This window comes from Saimiri boliviensis, chromosome 14 (genome assembly GCF_048565385.1).
Source record: "Saimiri boliviensis isolate mSaiBol1 chromosome 14, mSaiBol1.pri, whole genome shotgun sequence".
Taxonomy (NCBI): Eukaryota; Metazoa; Chordata; class Mammalia; order Primates; family Cebidae; genus Saimiri; species Saimiri boliviensis.
Window position 1 is genome coordinate 48,724,022 of NC_133462.1, and position 23,441 is coordinate 48,747,462.

A 23,441-nucleotide genomic window follows, 5' to 3' on the forward strand; every position below is an offset into this window, starting at 1 on the left:
CATGCCTGTAATCCCAGCACTTTAGGAGGCCGAGGCGGGCAGATCACTTGAGGTCAGGAGTTTGAGACCAGCCTGGCCAACATGGTGAAACCCTGTCTATCTCTTTAAAAGAAAACAAAAAACAAAAATACCAAAAGAAACAAAGAAAAACTTACTTTATATCTGAAAAGCAGAAACGACTGAATTAAAGGAAATAATTTTGTTATTGAAAGCCTTCTAAAACCTTATTGCCATCAAAAGATTTTTTCCCCCAAATAAATTAAAAATATGGTCCTTAGTTATGAAAATCTTCAATATGATACATAAGGAGGAAAGGAATGTGGCAAAGAAAGAGTAACTTTTCCTCTAAGAATGCAAGAAAACCTCCAAACAGGAACATCTACTCATCAAAACCAATTGGGCATGGGAAAAATGAAAAGAAGTTTCTTCTTTCGAAGAACGTTAAAACCAAATACAATGAGAAGGGAAAAAAGCACCTATTCTTTAATAATTTAACGCTAATGTTTCACTGCAAGTCATACAAGAAGAAACAAAATAAATCCAAACTTGACTTCTTTCTCTCCTTCAACTATAAAGAATTCTAATTCCCTGAGGGGCACAACGATACATTCCTGTAGTCCCAGCTACTTGGGAGGCTGAAGGAGGAGGATGGCTTGAGTCAGAAATTGGAATCTAGCCTAGGCATCCTTGCCCTTAAAAAGCGAAATCTTGTCTTAAAAAAAAAAAAAACAAAAAAAAAAAACCTAACTCCCAGATACTTCTTGATTTAGTCCAAATATCTCCAAATCAACTTCCAAAATACTAAATCTATGCCACTGCCTCCTCTTAATCTATTTTAACAGCCTGCTAACTCATCTCCGGGCCAGCATCCTTGCCCCCTTCTAATCTTTCTCCATATTGCAGGCCAGGTAATGGTTCTAAAATGCACATTTGAGACTCTGATCCTTGTTTATAACCTATCTTTCTTTTTTTTTTGAGACGGTGTCTCATTCTGTTGCCAGGCTGGAGTGCGGTGGTGCAATTTCAAGTCAATCTTCAGTCTCATTCTGTTGCCCAGGCTGGAGTGCAGTGGTGCAATCTCAGCTCACTGCAACCTCTGCCACCCGGATTCAAGCAATTACCCTGCCTCAGTCTCCCGAGTAGCTGGAATTATAAGCGACTGCCACCGCACCCAGCTAATTTTTGTAGTTTTTAGTAGAGACGGGCTTTCACCATCTTGGCCAGGCTGGTCTTGAACTCCTGATCTTGTGATCCACCCACCTCAGCCTCCCAAAGTGCTGGGATTACAGGTGTGAGCCACTGTGCACAGCCTGTTTATAACCTTTTCTTTTTTTTCTTTTCTTTTTTTTTTTTTTGAGACAGAGTCTCGCTCTGATGCCAGGTGTCAGGCTGGAGTGCGGTGTCGTGATCTTGGCTCACTGCAACCTCCGCCTCCTGGGTTCAAGCAGTTCTCCTGCCTCAGCCTCCCGAGTAGCTGGGACTGCAGGCGCGTGCCACCATGCCCAGCTAATTTTTGTATTTTTTTTTTTTTAGTAGAGACGAGGTTTCACCATGTTGGCCAGGATGGTCTCGATCTCTTGACCTCGTGATTCTCCCACCTCAGCCTCCCAAAGTGCTGGGATTACAGGCGTGAGCCACCATGCCCGGCCTGTTTATAACTTTTCAATGGGTTGTTGCCATCTCAGAATAAGCCCAAATCTTCGTGGCTTAAAGACTCTATATTATGATCGAGTTACCACACTCTTCAGCCCATTTCTACATTTTAGCCATATGCAGTTCCTTGAGCATACCGCTCTTAATTAGCTCTGTGCCTCTGCAGGAGTTACTCTCTCTGCCTAAGACACAGTCCCTTGCTTTCCAACTTCACCTGGTTAATTTCTAACTCATGTATTAGTTTAAACTTCAACATAACTTCTTCTGTGATGGGCACAGTGGCTCACGCCTGTAATCCCAGCACTTTGGGAGGCTGAGGCAGGCAGATCATGAGGCCAGAAGATTGAGACCATCCTGGCCAACATGGTGAAACCCTTTTTTTCCTTTTTTAAAGACGGAGTTTCACCATGTTGGTCAGGCTGGTCTTGAACTCCTGACATCAGGTGATCCGCCCACCTTGGCCTCCAAAGTGCTTGGATTACAGGCGTGAGCCACCACGCCCAGCCGAAACCCTGTCTTTAAAAAAAATAAAAAATAAAAAATAAAATAACTTCTTATGTGAACCTTCCCCTAACAGATGGTTAACAATAGGTGCCTCTCCTACATGCTCCCATAACACTGTGTACTTTTCTCTGTTACAAAATTTATCGCAATTATGAGTATTCCTACTTGCCATTAAACTATAAGCTCCTGAGGAGTGTGATGATGTTTTTTTCAATGGTGTCTACCCAGAACCTAGCAGAGTAAGGATTAGATGTTTGTTGAGTGAATAATACAACAGATACAAGATAACCAATTTACCTGAACAAAAGAAGGACAAATCATAGCTGTTAGTATTAGAAGAAACAAGTGTCACAAATACATACACAAAGTATACAAGAACACAGGTACCTTTCTTTGGTGTTTTGTCAATGTTAGTTTCTGGAGCTTCAACTTTCTTCCCTAGCCTCTGTGCCAGGCTACGCTTTAATGGAGGATCACTGTCACCACCTATAAAGAGAGAAAACTTAGTTTAAGATTTCAAGTCAATCTACAGCAAGGTCAAGAAATACAAACAAAAACAGACAACACAGCACAATTCTGTTAAGTGTTCTGCATGCATCTGGTGTGTTTGTTAGCTTCCTTACAGCTCAATGTTAGAGACATAAAAATAGGACCGGGTGCGGTGGCTCACGCCTGTAATTCGAGCACTTTAGGAGGCTGAGGTGGGTGGATCACGAGATCAAGAGCTCCGAGACCATCCTGGCCAACATGGTGAAACCCCGTCTCTACTAAAAATATTAAAAAATTAGCCAGGCGTGGTGGCACGTGCCTGTGGTCCCAGCTACTCGGGAGGCTGAGGCGGAAGAATCGCTTGAACCCAGGAGGCGGAGGTTGCAGTGAGCCGAGATTGCACCACTGCACTCCAGCCTGGTGACAGAGCAAGACTCCGTCTCAAAAAAAAAAAAAAAAGAGAGAGAGAGAGATAAAAATATCCTAGAAAGAAGTAAGGAAGGCAAGGTGCAGTGGCTCAGGCCTGTAATCCCAGCACTTTGGGAGGTCAAGGCTGGAGGATCACTTAAGGCCAGGAGTTTGAGACCAGACTGGGCAATACAGCAAGACCATATCTCTAAAAAATAAAAATAAAAAATACCCAGGCATGATGGCACACACTTGTGGTCCCAGCTACTTAGGAGGCTAAAGCAGGAAGATCACTTGAGCCCAGGAGGTAGAAGGGTTACAGTGAGCTATGATCCTAATACTACACTCCAGCCTGAGTGATATAACAAGGCCTCATTCTCAAGGAAAAAAAAAAAAGAGGTAAGGAAAAAAACAAAAATTAAAAAAATTAGAATGTACAAACATTTACCAAATAAAAAAACTGATTAAACCTACAAATGTGAAAAATCTTCATATACAAAAGAATCTTTTTTTTTTTTTTTCTTGAGACAAGATCTCACTCCGTCACCCAGGCTGGAGTACAGTGGCACAATCTCGGCTCACTGCAACTTTCACCTCCTGGGCTCAAGTGATCCTCCCACCTTAGCCTCCCAAGCACCTGGACTATAAGCACACACCATGCTGGTTAATTTTTGTATTTTTAGTAGAGACAAGGTTTTGCCATGTTGCCCAAGCTGTTTCTTGAACTCCTGAGCTCAGATGATCCGCCCACTTCAGCCTCTAAACGGCTAGGATTACAGGCATATGCCTCTATGCCAGGGCCCCCAAAATATCTTAACTGGTCAGCTGTTGAATTACGTAAATGCATCTGGGATAAGGAGAACAGGTTAAGAATTAAAATTTTAAGTTTTTTAGTATGAAGACTCAGGGTGACATCTTCAATTCTAGAACAGAAATCTAAGGTTCTGAAAGATTCTGTATCTTACCCAAGTCATGAGCTAGTTAAGTTAGTGATACAGCCAAGACCTAAATCAAGTTTCCTAATTCTAGGTTTTTCTTTGTTTTCTTTTCTTTTTTTTTTTTTTGAGACAGAGTCTCGCTCTGTCACCCAGGCTGGAGTGCAGTGGCGTGATCTTGGCTCACTGCAACCTCTGCCTCCCGGGTTCAAGCGATTCTCCTGCCTCAGCTTCCGGAGTAGCTGGGACTACAGGCATTCGCTACCACACCCAGCTGATTTTTGTATTTTTTAGTAGAGACAGGGTTTTACCATGTTGGCCAGGCTGGTCTCCAACTCCTGACCTCAAGTGATTAGCCCGATTCAGCCTCCCAAAGTGCTGGGATTACAGGCATGAGCCACCATGCCCAGCCTTCTAGCTTTATTACACTGTTCAATACAAGTTGTTTAAAGTTTTTAAAACTGTTTTTTAGACTACTTGTAAGTTACATTCTTGCAAGGTCTCATTAAAGACTTCAAAAGACAGGGCCGGGCGCAGTGGCTCATGCCTGTAATCCCAGCACTTCGGGAGGCCGAGGCGGGTGGATCACGAGTTCAAGAGATCGAGACCATCCTGGTCAACATGGTGAAACCCCGTCTCTACTAAAAATACAAAAACGAGCTGGGCATGGTGGCGTGCGCCTGTACTCCCAGCTACTTGGGAGGCTGAGGCAGAAGAATCGCTTGAACTCAGGAGGCGGAGGTTGCGGTGAGCCGAGATAGCGCCATTGTGCTCCAGCCTGGGTAACAAGAGTGAAACTCCATCTCAAAAACAAAACAAACAAACAAACAAACAAACAAACAAACAAACAAAACTTCAAAAGACCCTACACAGAGTATGATTGTCTCTCTCCCCTCATGTATAATTTAAATATAAAATAATCACAAAGTTTCTATGTATGCTGATATTAAAACAGCTCAATTCTATATTTTAAAAACTTCTAATTATTTTTAGGGACAGGGTCTTGCTATGTTGCGCAGACTGGACCTTCAACTCCCAGACTCAAGTGGTCCTCTAACCTCAGCTGCCCAAGTAGCTGGGACTACAGGCATACAACACCATACCTTGTTTATTATTATTTATTTCTACCTAAAATTTCTAGATCAGCTTTATTCAAGCTGAAAGTCTTATTATTTTGGAACCCTAGTTTGATTTGTACTCTAAACGCAAGCTGAGATAATAAAACACTGCTCTTAGCTCTTCGCACCATCTTGGATCTTGCAGAGGCCTGCTGGAAACAGGACTTCTTAAAGGAAGTATATCTGGAAGGCTGTGGTCCAAGGTCATTTTTGCTGGCTGTAAGTGGGGTCTCCGGGAAAAAGGGGAGCACACAGCTTTTCTTAAAATTGAAGGTCTTTATGCCCCAGATGAAACTGAATTCTATTTGGGCAAGAGATGTGCTCATGTATAAAAAGCAAAGAACACAGTGACTCCTGGTAGCAAACCAAACAAAACCAGAGTAATCTGGGAAAAGCTAACTCAGGCCCATGGAAACAGTGGTGTGGTTTGTGCCAAATTCCAAAGCAATCTTCCTGCTAACACTACTGGACACAGAATCTGAGAGACATTGTACCCGTCAAGGATTTAAACTAATGAAAACTCAGTAAAAGTGGATCTGTGCTCTTGTAAAATAAATCAATGAAAAAAAAAATACTGCTCTTAAAATCTAGAATTCATATTGTTTCTTGATTTACAGCTAGAAGAGATTTCTAAAGACTGCCTCATTTCTGTCTCTTCTAAGTTCTCTTTGCAAATGCCTGTGTAATGTGTAATACATTCATTTGACTCTAACCTTGAGCAAGTTATTTGACCCTTCCTGAGTTTGAGCTCAGCGTAGAAAATATTTACTGATATCAAGTGCCAAGCATGGTACATGGTTTGCTCATGGTTGCCGACGATTAAATGAGAATTTACATAATGCTCTTTGATACATAGCAAAGCCACAACAAATATTAATTTCATTCATGGGTGTTATTTCATCATTGAAAGTTTTTGATTCAATAATACATTCCCATTTTTTTCACTGCCTGAAAACTTAAATGTTATTAAGTTCAGAACAGTTCTGAAGATAGGGCAGTGAGAACTGCATGAAAGAAAACATAAAATAGAGATAAGATTTCCTGTTCAGCACATGTAAAACAGTATGAAGAAAACTCTGAAGTCAGAAAAAATTTTCAAAATAATTTTTTGGAGGCTAGGCGCAGTGGCTCACACCTATAACCTTAGCATTTTGTGAGGCCAAAGCAGGTGGATCACCTGAGGGCAGGAATTCGAGACCAGCCTGGCCAACATGGCGGAAACCCCATCTCTACTAAAAATACAAAAATTAGCCAGGAGTGGTACCTGTATTCCCAGCTACTCGGGAGGCTGAGGCAGAACCGCTTGAACGCCGGAGGTGGAGGCTGCAGTGAGCCGAGATCACACCACTGCACTCCAGTATGTGCAACAGAGTGAGACTCCATTTCAAAAAATAATATTTTTTGGAGTCAGACACATTAGGGTAGGTATATAACAATTTACTAATATGGTAAAGTACTTCCCTAAAAATAAAATAGTAGCCGAGCATGGTGGCTCATGCCTGTAACCACAGTACTTTGGGAGGTCAAGGCCAGCAGAACACGTGAGCCCAGGAGTTGGAGACCAGCCTGGGCAACGTGATGAAGCCCCATCGCTATAAAAAATCCAAGAATTAGCCAAGTGTGGTGGTGTATGCCTATGGTCCCAGCTACTTAGGAGACTGTGGCGGGAGAATCACTTGAGCCCAGGAGGTACGAGGTTGCAGTGGGCTGAGATTGCACCACTGCACTCCAGCCTGGTGAACAAAAAACAAGACTCTATCTCAAAATAAATAAACAAAACAGCACCAATAGACTCAAGGACTCACATTTTATATACCTATATTTTCTTCTTTCTTCTTAGGGATCCCTGTATTCTAAGAGACACACATTATATGAACCAAACACTTTTTCCCCTTCTAAAAATCTCACATTTAAGTTTGTCCAGAGAAATAGAGATGTTCTTTAAAATTTTTTTTTTTTTTTTTTTTTTTGAGACGGAGTTTCGCTCTTGTTACCCAGGCTGGAGTGCAATGGCACGATCTCGGCTCACCGCAACCTCCGCCTCCTGGGTTCAGGCAATTCTCTTGCTTCAACCTCCTGAGTAGCTGGGATTACAGGCACGCGCTACCATGCCCAGCTAATTTTTGTATTTTTAGTAGAGACGGGGTTTCACCATGTTGACCAGGATGGTCTCCATCTCTTGACCTCGTGATCCAACTGCCTCAGCCTCCCAAAGTGCTGGGATTACAGGCTTGAGCCACCGCGCCCGGCAACCATTTTTAAAATCTAGTTCCTTCTAAAATGTTGGTCATGGTCATAATCCAATTCAACTGTAACACTGTAAATCTCTGTAACTTCAACGAAAGGTATAATGCACTCATGAAAACATGAGGAAATTTATTTATTTATTTTTTTGAGAGGGAGTTTCGTTCTTGTTACCCAGGCTGGAGTGCAATGGTGCAATCTCAGCTCACCGCAACCTTCGCCTCCTGGGTTCAGGCAATTCTCCTGCCTCAGCCTCCTGAGTAGCTGGGATTACAGGCACACACCACCATGCCCAGCTAATTTTTTTGTATTTTTAGTAGAGACGGGGTTTCACCATGTTGACCAGGATAGTCTCGATCTCTTGACCTCGTGATCCACCCGCCTCGGCCTCCCAAAGTGCTGGGATTACAGGCATGAGCCACCGTGCCCAGCCCAACATGAGGAAATTTATAAGTGCTTTCAGTTAATACAGGGGCACTGATAATAATGATGAGATCTGTATAAAGACGGTTTGGAGAAACTATCATGTTAATGCACAAACAACCAGAAAAGAAGAGACATGCATAAAACTTTTCTTACCTGCTGAAAATTTTCGTTTCCCCAGTCTCTCAGTAAGACTCAATCTAACCAAGGGTTCTTCTCCTGCAATGGCAAAAGCACAATTTCTCGATTCTTAGCAAAAGCACAATTTCTCGATTCTTAAATCAATTTTTCTGTATTCAGTAACCACTTATATATACAAAGTATGTTCTGATATTAGCATGAACCCACCCAGAAAGTCTCTTGAAAATCAGGTCTCAGTCTTAAGAAAGGCCATCACATAAAAAAAAGAGAAAAACCCCAAAATCTATTAATAATAAACAGCCAAATATACAGCCCAAATAGAAGCAATAGCATAGTACTACTACTACTACTACTACTACCACCACTACTAATTATTATTATTATTATTATTATTATTATTTTATTATTATTTTGAGATGGAGTTTCGCTCTTGTTGCCCAGGCTGGAGAGCAATGGCACGATCTCGGCTCACTGCAACTTCCACCTCCCAGGTTCAAGTGATTCTCTTGCCTCAGCCTCCTGAGTAGCTGGATTACAGGCATGCATCACCATGCCCAGCTAATTTTGTATTTTTAGTAGAGACGCAGCTTCTTCACGTTGGTCAGTCTTGTCTGAAACTCCCGACGTCCGGTGATCTGCCTGCCCTGGCCTCTGCCTCCCAAAGTGCTGGAATTACAGGCGTGAGCCACCATTCCAGCCTAATTATTATTATTATTATTTATTTATTTATTTTTTTTTTTGAGACAGAGTCTCACTCTGTCACCCAGGCTGGAGTGGAGTGGCTCCATCTGAGCTCAATGCAACCTCTACCTCCTGGGTTCAAGCAATTCTCCTGTTTGAGCCTCCCAGGTAGCTGGGATTACAGGTGCACAGTACCACACTTGGCTAATTTTTTTTTTCTGAATTGTACAAAGTACGATTATCTTTTGACACATGATCTAAGACACAGTCATGTACCACATTAAAATGTTTCAGTCAATATATAGCCTACAAACAGTGGTCCTATGAGATAAGAGCTGAAAATTAATGATTATTTTAATGTTATTATTTCTAATATTGAAAAGTCAACATTTTTCTCCTATATATTTTACTCATAAGCATAGCAAAATGTTACAGGTCTCACTGTCACCACTGTAATATGCATACTGTGCTGGAAGCATAACCTGTCTCAGTTAAGCCGCATTAACTATTTTTGGATACTATTATCAACATTGCCCATTCTCATCTAGAATGAGGCTTTTTTTTGAGATGGAGTCTTGTACTGTCACCGAGGCCAGAGTGCAGCGGTGCGATCTCAGCTCCCTGCAACCTCCGCCTCCTGGGTTCAAACAATTCCGCTGCCTCAGCCTCCTGAGTAGCTGGGATTACAGATGCACACCACCACGCCTGGCTAATTTTTCTATTTTTGGTAGAGATGGGGCTTCACCATATTGGCCAGGCTGGTCTTGAACTCCTGGCCTCAAGCAATCCACCCGCCTCGGTCTCCCAAAGTGCTGGGATTATACATATGAGCCATTGCACCCAGCCTAGCATAGTACTAATTATTAATAGCAGTCAAGTAGAAGACAGATTGTATTCTTAACTAATTGGTTATAAAACTGAAACAATAATTTTGCTTATATACTTTAATGTGTTAAATGAAATCATACTCTACTCCAATGCTAACTCTCCAATATAACTTTCTTTAAAGGTCACCTCAGGAAGAAGTGAGCTCTCTTTCTTCTAACTTTGTTGTCTGAATTGCACATTTAAATGTATCTGCTATAATTCCTTATTAGGCTTAAAATTATCAAGTGAAAATCATTTATTACAGGCCAGGTGTGGTGGCTAACATCTGTAATACTAGCACTTTGGGAGGCTGAGGCAGGAGGATCGTTTGAGGTCAGCAGTTCAAGACCAAAATAGCCAACATGGTGAAACCCTGTCTCTATCAAAAATACAAAAATTAGCTAGGTGTGGTGGCGGGTGTCTGTAATCCCAGTTACTGGGGAGGTTGAAGCAGGAGAATCACTTGAACCCAGGAGGTGGAGGTTGCAGTGAGAGGGGATCATGCCACTGCATTCCAGCCTGGGAGACAGAGCAAGATTCCATCTAAAAAAAAAAAATTTTTTTTTAACAAAAAAACTTTATAATAGTTCTTTAGTCACATGGGAAGCCAATAAATGTATTGAGTGGATATAAACAGTAAATGGAAAAATAAATGTGAGGGCTGCTTGGGAAAGAATTTCAATCTTTTAAACATTAGAGCTGAATGTACCAACCTTTCATCTTTATACCTTATCAACATACTAACAACTTCCTGAAAATTCATCAAAGGTAAAAGATAACCCAGAAATTTTGCATTCCCCATTGTATAAAAGTAGAGGCTTGACAATTCTAAGACCTACCTATACCTTACCTTGTTTGCTGGAGAGAGTTACTGTCCTCACCACAGTCCTAACATTTTCCTTTTCAGGACCTGGAATGGGCTCAGGGTGGAGTAAAAGACTGGAAACTCCTGAAGAACCCTCTAAATAAAGCAAGTCAAGAAAAGCAAATAATTTATGAAAAATAATGCTACTGAAGTCAAAAAATTTGTTTTTGTAACCAGTGAAGTCCAATACAGACTGCTATTATGACTATATGCCAAAGAGCCTTTCTGTATCTATTTGTCTACAGTCAAACAGAGTAGTGGTGAGGGGAGCCTTGGGCATGATGTGAAAACATAATATAAAATTATTTTGAGTGACTTAGGTACCCAACCTGCTTTTGATTACCAATAAAGCTAATATTATCCTAAAATTAACTTTGGAGGTACATTAGCCATCAGGTATATCAATCCAACCTATTCTATTTAAATTTAATCATCTGAAAAACATAACTCCAAGATTCCTATAAAGCAAGCCTTAAAACAAAGTTCTTAGAACCATTTCTCTCTACATATACTATACTTTACATTATAAATTTTAGGATTGGAAGCTGGCTCACACCTGTAATCCCAGCACTTTGGGAGGCCAAAGTGGGAGAATCATCTGAGGTCGGGAGTCCAGACCAGCCTGACCAACACGGAGAAAGTCTCTACTAAAAATACAAAATGTGGGGTATGCCTGTAATCTCAGCTACTTGGGAAGCTGAGGCAGGAGAATCGCTAGAACCTGGGAGGTGGAGGTTTTGGTGAGCCAAGATGGCACACCATTGCACTCCAGCCTGGACAACAAGAGCAAAACTCCCAACTCAAAAAAAAAAAAAAATTAAAGTTGGAAACACAGATCAATCAGGCTGAGGTAAGCTCCAAAAGAAAATCCTAGCAGCTCTTAAGGAAGAATTCTTCTACTAGAAAATGAAGTTTTTCCTCTCTTAATATAATTTTAATCACTGTAAGAACTCACAGAATAAATATAGTTCTTTTTCTTTTTTATTTATTTTATTTATTTATTTTTTAAAGATGGGGTTTCAACATGATGGCTAGGCTGGTCTTGAACTCCTGACCTCAGGTGATCCACCCACCTCAGCCTCCCAAAGTGCTGGATTACAGGCGTGAGCCACCACGCCCGGCTATGAATATAGTTCTTATATGATGCTCTCTAGAGCTATATTGTTCAAGATATACAGGTTCTTTCATTCTTTATGTACCCAGCTCTGAAGAGTTAGGGACTGAAACACAGCTGCAGTGAATTAAAAACAACCACAATTTAAATAAGTCTGTGTTTTACTTCAAACAGGCCATGGAAATCAACATTTATTTGTTCATTTTGGCTGCTGCTTCTAGAGGTGTCTTTAGTATTCTTCCCTAGCAACATACAACTATTCATGCCAAAACCTGTGATGACTTACCACCTTGCTTCTTAGATTTTTCCTTCATTTTCTTTGACTTAATTTCCTCAAGAGTTTTTATTCCAAAATTCAAACATTCACCTGAAAAATCCAAATAGAAATTATATGAGAACTAGAGCCCTTTCATCTTTGTATTTTATCTGTATGTAGCAGGCATTTATTTTTTTAATAAATGATCAACAGAAACTAAGTATAGGTATGTATGTGTGTAGCATGGGAAAAAGAAGAGGGAGGTGAATGACTGTGAACTAAAATTTAAAGGCAGTTTTTAAAGTTTGGACACATTCAAAAGTGCTTAAGATTTGGCACCAATATAGCCTTTTCTTACCTTGCTTTAAATTGACTGCAGGTTTCCGGGCAGAAGTCACTCGTAATCCATTGTGAACTTCAGGAGTCGGTTGCAGGGTAGGTGTTTTGGTTTCATCACCTTCCTCAGAAAACTGATCTATGTGTCAACATTTAAGGCAAATTCACAATTAAAAATAAGCCTACAGCTTTAATCTTGATTCTGTCCAATTCACAATGAGACCCTATTTATTTGCCTTAAAGAAGGAGTCGGACAAAACTTACCATCATCATCTTCATCATCATCTGCAGCATTAATCACAACTGGTGGATGCGTGGGGCTAGGAACATTTTCCGAACTTTCCACTTTCATAACGCTCCGCAGCTGAGGGGAAGGATTGGACTGGACAGACAATTTGTTCTGCTGAACTGAAAGTTGGTTAGCCTTCACTTCCTCTTCTGGTGACTCAGGCACAGTGGGCAACACAGCTAAACACACAAAATCAGTCGTAAATTAAAAACAGAAGATACAACCCCAATTTACCAAGAATTTCTGACTACCTATGAAAAGTATCGTGCATTTTCCCTATGAGCATGTATGTCTTTTTTTTTTTTTTTTTTTTTTTTTTTTAAAGAGACAGGGTTTCACCATGTTGTTCAGGCTGGTCTCAAACTCCTGATCTCAGGTGATCCACCCGCCTCTGCTTCCCACAGTGCTGGGATTACAGGCATGAGCCACTGAGCCTGGCCGCATTTCTGTCTTTTAACCTAATTTCCTCATTTAAGTTCTAAAGTCCCAGGGAGGGAAAAAAAAAAATGTGCATTTAGTTTATTAACTCTCCACTGTAGATAAACACAAAGTGGGCACTCAAAACATAATAATCAGAAGACTAGAAACATAGTACCTGTTCACAAATTTTAACCTTTGATTTTAATAGTGTAATTCTAGGCTTTTTGCTCAGCAAAGAAGTAGCTTCTAAGACAAAGCACTCACACTTATTTGAACCAAACCAGAAAGAAATATGTCTACCTTTTTCCCTTAAACCGAGGCAAAAAGATGTAGCCATCAAATTTTAATCATACAGCAAATGGGACTTTTATATGGCTAATTCTACTTTAAATTACTTTAAAAGGGACTTTGGGAATAACTACTAGCTTTCTAGTTTTATTTTAGATTACAATCTACAGAGTAGGGTTGGCAAATATTTTCTGTAAAGAGCCAGACAATTAATATTTTAGGCTTTGTGGGCCATATGGCTTCTGTCTCAACTACTCAGTTCTACAGCACTAGTACAGAACTGGTAACAGAAAATATGTAAATGAATGGGCAAGGCTGCATTCCAACAAAACTTTATTTTACAAAATAGGCAGAGGACCAGTTTTGCCAATCTTTGGCCTAGAAAATCAAATTTATTTTGAAAATGTTTATGGGTCTGATAAGAACATGACAAATGAAGTAAGCATAGGAACTTAAATGGCATGCCAAGATATACTGGTTCTACAATCATGGATAAATCATTTAGCCTTAATAAGATTCAGTTCACTCATCTGTAAAGTGGAAATAATTCTGCTGTCTCACAAGACTGAAAGAAGCCAATGTCTAAAAAGTACTGTTGTACAGTGTGCATAATAAGCATCTATTTGATAGTGTTCTTTTAAAATTAAAAACTGATCTCACTTTTGCTCGGAGGTAGGAAAAGGCCATCAACATATCGTCCTCTATTGTGATGAAAAGCGCAGTTTAATTTTTGACATCCCGTTGGCTGATTTTCCCAATAACAAGGAATTTCACTGCGTTTTTTCTGTAAGAGGGAAAAACACATGACTTTCAAATAAAAAACTGATACATGTATTAATGTGGTAATTTGTTTTCTTTTTTTATATATATATAAAATATGGAATGCTTCATGAATTTTCGTGTCATCCTCGCGCAGGGGCCATGCTAATCTTCTCTGTATCGTTCAAATTTTAGTGTATGTGCTGCCGAAGCGAGCACAGGTAATTTGTTTTCTAAACAAAGTTCATACAGGGTTCAAAAATCCAAGGCATGTGAGATGATTTTTAGAAGGAAGAGAGGTTGCTGAAAATAACATAACTTGAGGCATGATGGAGAGATGAAAGGAGCAGGAGAGTAGTTTGTATTATTCTTCCCTTTTTTACCCTCATCCTGGAACCCCTAAAATGTCTACAGTTAATTTAGAGCAGCAGGATGATATAGCAGTTTATGAAATCAAAGATAACAGGGTTTGCATCTCTATTATACTACTTATTGGCCACGTGGCCTTGGACAACTTATGCCTCTAATCCTCACTTTCCTTAGCGATAAAATGAGAATAATTGGTTTCTTATGAAGATTATCTAAAAATAATGTATATAAAGCACTAAGCACACAGGCCAAACTCAACACACTGCAGTTACTACTTAAAGCTGAGAGTTCAAGGCTTTGAGAAAATTTTTCCCATTCATGAATTCTCAAAGTAAGGCACATATAACAACACACTGAGGATGTGATGTATCTTTCCCAAGTCACCTCACTTTTATAAAGAAAAATTGGGAGGAAAAAAAAAATACCTGTGCATCTAGAATAAACTGCTGCATCATAAGATATATATCCAAGAAAACATACACATTAGTTCTCCAAAAGATGTGTATAAGCAACGTTCACAACAGTATTATTTTCAATAGCTCTATAATTCTGCAAACCCACATGTACATCAATACTAGAACAGATAAAGAAACTAAGTGCTGGGTGCAGTGGCTCATGCCTGTAATCCCAGCACTTTGGGAGGCTGAGGTGGGCGGATCACCTAAGGTCAAGAGTTTAAGACCAGCCTGGCCAACATGGTGAAACCCTGTCTCTACTTAAAAGACAAAAATTAGCCAGGTATTGTGGCGGGCACCTGTAATTCCAGCTACTCGGGAGGCTGAGTCATGAGAATCGTTTGAACCCAGAAGACAGAGGTTGCAGTGAAACAAGATTGTGCCACTGCACTCCAGCCTAAGTGACAGGAAAAAAAAAAAAGAAAAAAGAAACCATAAAGTATTCATACTTTATGAACGTCATCTAGTAATAAGGAATAAATCACTGCTATACTCAGTGCCACAGATGTAGAATGAAGAAGCCAGATACGAGTGCATATCACGTGATTCTGTCTATGAAAAGATCAAAACAGTCGAAACTTCTCCATGGTAGAGTAGTTGGGATGGTGATCAGCTTTGGGGATGTGGTTACTAACGAGGGGATGAACGAGAAGTTAGATTACTGCTAATACTCTGTTTCTTTTTTTTTTTTTTTAAAGACAGGGTTTCACCATGTTGGTCAGGCTGGTCTTGAACTCCCGACCTCAGGTGATCCGCCCACCTGAGCCTCCAAAGTGCCTGGATTACAGGCATGCACCACCACACCCGGCCAATACTCTATTTCTTGAACTAGGTGCTGATCAAATAAGCATATTCACTTTGTGAAAATTCTTCAGGTTCTAAGATTATGATTTGTGCACTTTTCTGTATACATTTTAATAGTTCAAAAAAGGGAGAAAATATATGAGAAGCACTTCCAAAAAGTAACCTCTGATGAACTTAATTATGTCGAATCTCTAATCCTAATAAACAGCGTAAGCTTTAAAATTCCAGGAAAAAACACCAGCATTACTTCAGAAATATTAGAACATGGAGAAGAGAAAAAGAAACAATAACCATTACAAAAAGATGCTTAAATGTATCAAATGTATCAAAGGCCAAAATCTACTACATTGAGAGACTTATAAAATTCAACTGTACACTGTTTTTAGGGATGTGGAACAATCAGGCAGTCTCAAACACATAACGGAAATGTAAATTAGCTCCACATCTCTAAAGGTGATTTAGCAAAAACAATTTTTTAAAAGTATGTTCTACGTTTATGTCATATGCATGATTACCTATTAATATTTTTTAAAAGTACAGGCTATTCTGGGAACACTGTCTATAGAGTAGCCCTGCTCCACAAGGAACATCAAAAATAAATATATAAATTAAGTAAGTAAAAATAAAAGTACAGCAAATGCCAAATATTGTTACCTTTCAAAGAACTAGACAGAAATTATTAGTCCTGTGTCACACCCAAAAGGTAGATGTAATAGCTATCACTGTTTTTAAGACAGGAATAACAACAATTATTCAAGTCTTCCTTTCTCAAGGCAGAACCTAAGGCTAATCTTCCTTGCTGTTAAGCCCACCTTTGCTTAAATTTCTACATCTTTCCTGGAAGCAATTTTCAAATTGCTGAATGATTTCTGTAACAGTATCTTCTATATACAGAAGTCACATGAAATTTATTTGATCTGTTTAATACATTTACTAGATTTTGTTTCTAATTGAAAAGTAATATAAGTGTAATGAAGACAACTAGGAAAATGAAAATAAATGCTAATTATGCTATTACTCAAAGAGAATCACTTATTTTGGTATGAATTCTTTTTACTTGGAAAAAAAAAATCACAAGCGACTATATATCCATACTAAAAAGAAAGGTATTCCATATAATTCTGTACATTTTTCCTAAGTAACATCCTCTACATGCCGGGCACAGAGGCTCATGCCTGTAATCCCGGCACTTTGGCAGGCTGAGGTGCGTGGATCACCTCAGGTCAGGAGTTCAAGATCAGCCTGACCAATATGGTAAAACCCCATTTCTACTAAAAATTACAAAAATTAGCTGGTTGTAGTGGCGGGCACCTGTAGTCCCAGCTACACAAGTGGCTGAGATAGGAGAATCACCTGAACCCAGAAGGCAGAGGTTGCAGTGGGCCAAGACTGCACCACTGCACTCCAGCCTGGACAACAGAGTAAGACTCTGTCTCAAAAAAAAAAAAAAAAAAAAAAAAAAATCCTCCATAGTAGTATTTCTCCTATGTAATTATGTCTTGACATTTTTAATAGTAATCTAGCACATGATCCAAAGATAAAACAGTTGATTCTCATTGTTTTCAGTAGTTATGTTCTATAAAGTCACCGAGAACACTGAGTTAGTAAACACTAAACCATTTTCCCTAAGGGAAATAAGAGTTGGGTTGCAGTGAGCCTCCGGTCACATTTTCATCAACTAATCAATACACAACTTTGGTTTTGGGTGTGTCTGATATTGTTAATTTGTTAATATGAAACTCAAGACCAACAACACTGCAACTCACACCTGAACAAGGCTTATCTAACAATCTCTTTTCTCTGTAAGACATATCACAGCCTTCTTCTACTCAGGAATACTATAAAGTATTTCAGCAATGCATGCAGGAGCCATTTTAGCAGCACCACCACCAACCTAAAGCACAAAAATGGAAAAAACGTGGTACTAAACAGATCATGGAAAGGATGTGAAACAAGAAAGCACAGAGGTCTGTTCTACCTTGCCTGGAAATGTGACTCAATTTGTGAATCAACGTGACACGTCAGATGACTCAAATTTTTTGCTGCTCTTAACATGTCTGCGAATGACCAGGTACTGATTTGGGGTTATAAATTTTAGTAAGCAGGCAAAATTCACAAATATGGAGCCCATGAATAATGAAAATGAACTGCAACAGAAGGGGTACACAGTAAAAGGACTCCTCCTCATCCCTGTCACCTTCCCACAGCTACTGTTGTTAAGTTTCATCTTTAGCTGGACTTACTGGCTCACACCTGTAATCCCAGCACTTTGGGAGGCCAAGGTGGGTGGATCAACTGAGATCAGAAGTTCAAAACCCCATCTCTACTAAAAATACAACAATTAACTGGGCGTAGTGGCGGGCACCTGTAATCCCAACTACTTGTGAGGCTGAGGGAGAATTGCTTGAACCCGGGAGGCGGAGGTTGCAGTGAGCTGATATAGTGCCATTGCACTCCGGCCTGGGCAACAGAGTGATACTCTGTCTCAAAAAAAAAAAAAAAAAGAGGAGGCCGGGTGTGGTGGCTCACACCTGTAATCCCAGCACTTTGGGAGGCCGAAACGGGTGGATCATGAGGTCAAGAGATCAACACCATCCTAGTCAACATGGTGAAACCCTGTCTCTACTAAAAATACAAAAATTAGCTGGGCATAGTGGCGCGTGCCTGTAGTTCCAGCTACTCGGGAGGCTGAGGCAGGAGAACTGCCTGAACCCAGGAGGCGGAGGTTGCGGTGAGATGAGATCGCGCCATTGCACTCCAGCCTGGGTAACAAGAGCGAAACTCCGTCTCAATTAAAAAAAAAAAAAGGAAATTCACCTTTATACTTTCAGAGATTTAAAAAATTCATATGCAGGCCAGGCGCAGTGGCTCACACCGTAATCCCAGCACTTTGGGAGGCCAAGGTGGACAGATCACGAGGTCAGAAGTTCGAGGCAAGCCTGGTCCACATTGTGAAACCTCGTCTCTGCTAAAAAAACAAAAATTAGCCGAGCGTGATGGCTGGCGCCTGGAATCCCAGCTACTTGGGAGGCCGAGGCAGGAGAATGGCTTGAAACAGGCAGAGGTTACAGCGAGCCAAGATCATGCCCACTGCATTCCAGCCTGGGTGAGACTCCATCTCAATAATTAAAAAAAAAAATTCATATGCAAGTGAAAAACAAATACGAATTATTTTCCCTCTCCTTTTTTTTTTTTTTTTTTTTAATTTTGAGATGGGAGTCTCACTGTGTCACCCAGGCTGGAGTACAGTGGTGCAATCTCAGTTTACTGCAATCTCTGCCTTCAGGGTTCAAGCAATTCTCTTGCCTCAGCCTTCCAAGTGGCTGGGACTTCAGGTGTGCCCCACCACGCCTGGCTAATTTTTATATTTTTAGTAGAGACAGGGTTTCACTGTGCTGGCCAGTTGGTCTCAAACTCCTGACCTCAGGTGATCCACCTGCCTCAGCCTCCCGAAGTATTGGGATTACAGAAGTGAGCCACTGTGCCCAGCTTGTCTCTCCTTTTTTAACACACCTTGCTCTTCGCCTTACATTTTTCACTTGGCAATATACCCTGATTACTTCCGTATCAGTAAGTTAGTTTCCCCTTTAAAATTTTTATTAACAGCTGCCCAGCACTACACTGTATGAATGTAGTAAAACTTTATTTTAAATGAAGGACAGTTAGGTTATTTCCAATATTTTACTATTACAAATTACAATAAGTAATTCTGCACACATCTTATTTTGCATGTGAATACATACGTGTAAAAAATATAAGCATTTCGTTATTTCAAGCAATACAGCCAAAAAGCCTCTGTGCAAAAAAGAGTTAACATAGTAGCTCTGAGACTACTATGCTTAGAAACACCTGCTTGCAAGGCTTGCTCTTGGCTAGCCTCTGAGAACTGGCTTTTAGAACACTCCTAGTAAGTTAATTGGAAGTGGAGGAGGGAAAAGGCTCAGTATGCCTAGACTGTTTGTGCAAAGACTATGGTTAATGCTGAACATCTGCCTTCCTTCTGGGAGTCTAGAATTTGGGTACATGTTTGGTAAAGGGTGCCTACATGGCCAGCACCAATGAAAATCCTGAATGCTGAAACTCTAATGGATTTCCCTGGGTAGAAACACCATATATGCACTGCTGCATTTTCATCACTGGGAGAAGTATGTGCTCTGTGTCACCCCTAAAGGGAGTGAGCATAAAAAAAACAGGCAGATGGATTCTTCCAGACTCTTCCTCTATCTTTTTATGATCTGACAGTGAATCCTTACTCTATTTCCATAATACATCTCAACTCTGAGTACATGCTAGAAAATCTCTAAATGAAGAGGTGCTCCTGGAGACACTGACATACTCTTCATAGGAGTTTTGCCAATATACACTCCACTAACAATGTTATAACATGATTTTTCATGTTATAACATAAAACATAAAAGTTGCGGGCCGGGCATGGCAGCTCACGCCTGTAATCCCAGCACTTTGGGAGGCCGAGGCAGGTGGATCATGAGGTCAAGAGATCGAGACCATCCTGGTCAACATGGTGAAACCCCATCTCTACTAAAAAAAAAAAAAAAATACAAAAATTGGCTGGGCATGGTGGCGCATGCCTGTAATCCCAGCTACTCAGGAGGCTGAGGCAGGAGAATTGCCTGAACCCAGGAGGCGGAGGTTGTGGTGAGCCGAGATCGTGCCATTGCATTCCAGCCTGGGTAACAAGAGCAAAACTCCATCTCAAAAAAAAAAAAAAAAAAAAAGTTGCAGAGTACTCCTTTATGAATTTATTTGATATTTGCTGCTATTTGCAAGACAGGTAGCTTAGAATGTAGTTAAGAGACAAGAAATCTGAAGCCAGGTTGGAGTAGCTGAACCTAGGCATATGAACTGCATATTTAGTCTTGCCCTAACAATTCAGTCCAAAGTCACTAGATGGTGTTGAGGGAGGCAGGCACTCACATGGGAGGAGGAAAGGACATGGTGGCCCAGAGCAGAGAATTGGAGCCTGACTGAGATGTGGAAGGCAACCACATGACCGTGTAGAACTCGCATAGGGTGTTGGAACCCATGGAGGATTGAGGACATGTGCATGAGAGGGTACCCTGACAAGTGCTGAGCCTCAGCAGGGTTAGCAATGTTTTGTGCAGAAGAGATCCCAATGTAGGATGATGAAGATATACTTATGTAGGGTTAGCCTAGAACGGGCATCAAAGACAAAGCGGGATGAGGAAAGCAGGGTACTCCCAAGGGAAACTGGTACAGAGTTGGAGTATGTGAGCAGGATCAGGACAGCATTTCACACGGGAGGGCTGCCCAACACAAAGTATCACAGCCCAAGGATGTGAAAACAGTATCCATTATAGGGATAGGGTTGGGGGTCAAAAGTAGGATGCTGGAGTCCAAGAAGGGTGAGGAAGAGGTTCCTATGGTTAAGCAAGCAGGGAGGCTTAGCACAGGGTACTAGAGCTGAAACATGGTGAGAAAGAAGTCCCTGTGGCAAAGCTTTGTGTGTCATGTCAGAGCCTGAGATGAAGGAAGAGTCTGTGACACAATATTAGTTTTTATTAGGAGACTGATTAAATAAAAAAAACTATTATGAACAATGGAAACCAAGTTTCTCACTTCTGAATAAGAGTTACAGGTATGGAAAAGCAGAAGTCTAGACTAAGTCCTGTGGTATTGATGAACTGGAAGCATCTATATGAACCCATAATTTCTAACACTATGTATCTATTGTTAAATACATAATGATGTAAATGTCTCTAAGTGTATATATTTATATATTCCTTAGCTTCTTCCACTGAGAGGACCTGACAGTGATGACACTCTAGGAGCAACCCAAATCTTAACCTCTATATACCATTCTTCACTAAAAGAAACCAGGGTATCTTCGATCAATGACTGAATCCAGGGCTGAAGTAAGAAAGGTACTGGATGAGCCTGGAGAATCTTGTCAGGCTAAAAAGCAGAGATGCTGAAAGAAAGATGTAAAACATCAAAGGGACACAAAAATCAGCTTGAAATCCTACTAGCCAAATCTGGGTCAACTTGAGCATTAAAAAATCAGTAATGATAGTAACAGAGTATGACACACTGATTAAAATAGAAAACCACATGTATTAGTCTATTTTCACACTGCTATGAAGAACTACCTGAGACTGAATAATTTATAAAGAAAAAGGGTTACACTAACTCACAGTTCTACATAGCTGGGGAGGCCTCAGAAAACTTATAATCAGAGGATGCAAGGCACAAACAAGTCTTACACCACAGCAGGAGAGCACAAGCAAAGGGACTGCCACACTTTTAAACCATCAGATCCTGGGAGAATTCACACACTATCACAAGAATAGCGTGGGGGAAACTGCTCCCATGATCCGATCACCTCCCACCAGGTCCCTCCCTTAACACATGGGGATTACAATCGAGATGAGATTGGGGTGGGGGTGCAGAGCCAAACCACATCACAAGTTTGCAATAATTCACATAAATAACTAAGAAAAAGTTGGCTGGGCGCGGTGGCTCAAGCCTGTAATCCCAGCACTTTGGGAGGCCGAGGCGGGTGGATCACGAGGTCGAGAGATGGAGACCATCTGGTCAACATGGTGAAACCCCGTCTCTACTAAAAATACAAAAAACTAGCTGGGCGTGGTGGCGCGTGCCTGTAATCCCAGCTACTCAGGAGGCTGAGGCAGGAGAATTGCCTGAACCCAGGAGGCGGAGGTTGCGGTGAGCCGAGATCGCGCCATTGCACTCCAGCCTGGGTAACAAGAGCGAAAACTCCGTCTCAAAAAAAAAAAAAAAAAGAAAAAAAGAAGAAGAAAAAGTTGAAGTTCAATGAAAAGTGGAGTAAAGGATCTAAAAGTACCTCTCCACAAAATATTTATTAATTATAAAAAGAAAACCTTTATAATGAAGCGATCTGGCAGACACCATCTTAATCAAGTGATCAAAGTTAACATGACCAGTAATGAGAAAATTAAAACTGTGTGCCACAGGATCATACACAACAAAAATACCATTCGCCGGGCACGGCGGCTGACATCTGTAATCCCAGCACTTTGGGAGGCTGGAATTATAGCTCACTGCTCTATATATACAACCTCCACCTCCATATTCAAACAATTCTCCTGCCTTAGCCTCCTGAGTAGCTGGGATTACAGGCACACATGACCACGCCTGGCTAATTCTTGTATTTTTAGCAGAGAAGGGGTTTCACCATGTTGGTCAGGCTGGTCTCGAACTCCTGACCTCATAATTTGCCCACCTCGGCCTCCCAAAGTGATGGGATTACAGGCATGAGCCACTGCGCCCGGCCTAATATATATATATATATATATATATATATATATATATATGTATATATGTATATATATTTTTTTTTTTTTTTTTTTGAGACGGAGTTTCACTCTTGTTACCCAGGCTGGAGTGCAATGGCGCGATCTCGGCTCACCGCAACCTCCGCCTCCTGGGTTCAGGCAATTCTCCTGCCTCAGCCTCCTGAGTAGCTGGGATTACAGGCACGAGCCACCATGCCCAGCTAATTTTTTGTATTTTTAGTAGAGACAGGGTTTCACCATGTCGACCAGGATGGTCTCGAACTCTCGACCTCGTGATCCACCCGCCTCGGCCTCCCAAAGTGCTGGGATTACAGGCTTGAGCCACCGCGCCCGGCCCTCTAATATATATTTTTAAAAGTCAGTTTTGTACCTCTCTTTTTTATTGGTCTACCATGACCCTAAGCTACTTATTATGGTAACAGAAATAAAAAACTTACATCAATCTCCATGTGGCGAAACCTGCACACCTGTCGAAAACAGCGCCCTTCCTGCCATAATGTGCAAACAGTTTCATTTCCTAATGCAGCTTCACAGTGACGGAATGGGCAGCTGTCACCCTGTAAACAAAAAGAGAGCACAGAAAAGAACTGTAGCATCGAAATACATCCCAGGTAAAATATCCATAACAAGAACTCCTGAAATTTAGACAAGCACAAATGAGTAAGAAAAGAAAGGTATGGTAAAAAAAACAACGGAGATGGAATGAC

The 23,441-nt window shown here is 40.8% G+C and overlaps 1 protein-coding gene, 2 non-coding genes and 1 pseudogene across 3 annotated transcripts in view; 1 reads left to right on the top strand and 3 right to left on the bottom strand.

The window, feature by feature from the left end:
* ZC3H11A (zinc finger CCCH-type containing 11A) overlaps positions 1-23,441 on the bottom strand; it is a 40,045-nt gene that overhangs the window by 14,913 nt on the left and 1,691 nt on the right. The window contains exons 2-9 of the mRNA XM_074384996.1: positions 23,172-23,291; positions 13,692-13,815; positions 12,299-12,502; positions 12,057-12,173; positions 11,729-11,809; positions 10,314-10,424; positions 7,931-7,993; positions 2,545-2,643 (exon numbers count right to left, since the gene is read on the bottom strand). Of these exons, the coding sequence (XP_074241097.1) occupies positions 2,545-2,643; positions 7,931-7,993; positions 10,314-10,424; positions 11,729-11,809; positions 12,057-12,173; positions 12,299-12,502; positions 13,692-13,815; positions 23,172-23,291 (919 nt within the window). The remainder of the gene's footprint in view (positions 1-2,544; positions 2,644-7,930; positions 7,994-10,313; positions 10,425-11,728; positions 11,810-12,056; positions 12,174-12,298; positions 12,503-13,691; positions 13,816-23,171; positions 23,292-23,441) is intronic.
* On the top strand, positions 3,846-5,679 carry LOC120362813 (large ribosomal subunit protein eL33 pseudogene; annotated as a pseudogene).
* LOC120362890 (small nucleolar RNA SNORA1) lies at positions 9,021-9,153 on the bottom strand. The gene has a single exon (XR_005578682.1). It is a non-coding gene; the product is annotated as a small nucleolar RNA SNORA1 (small nucleolar RNA).
* LOC120362831 (U6 spliceosomal RNA) lies at positions 13,903-14,009 on the bottom strand. The gene has a single exon (XR_005578633.1). It is a non-coding gene; the product is annotated as a U6 spliceosomal RNA (small nuclear RNA).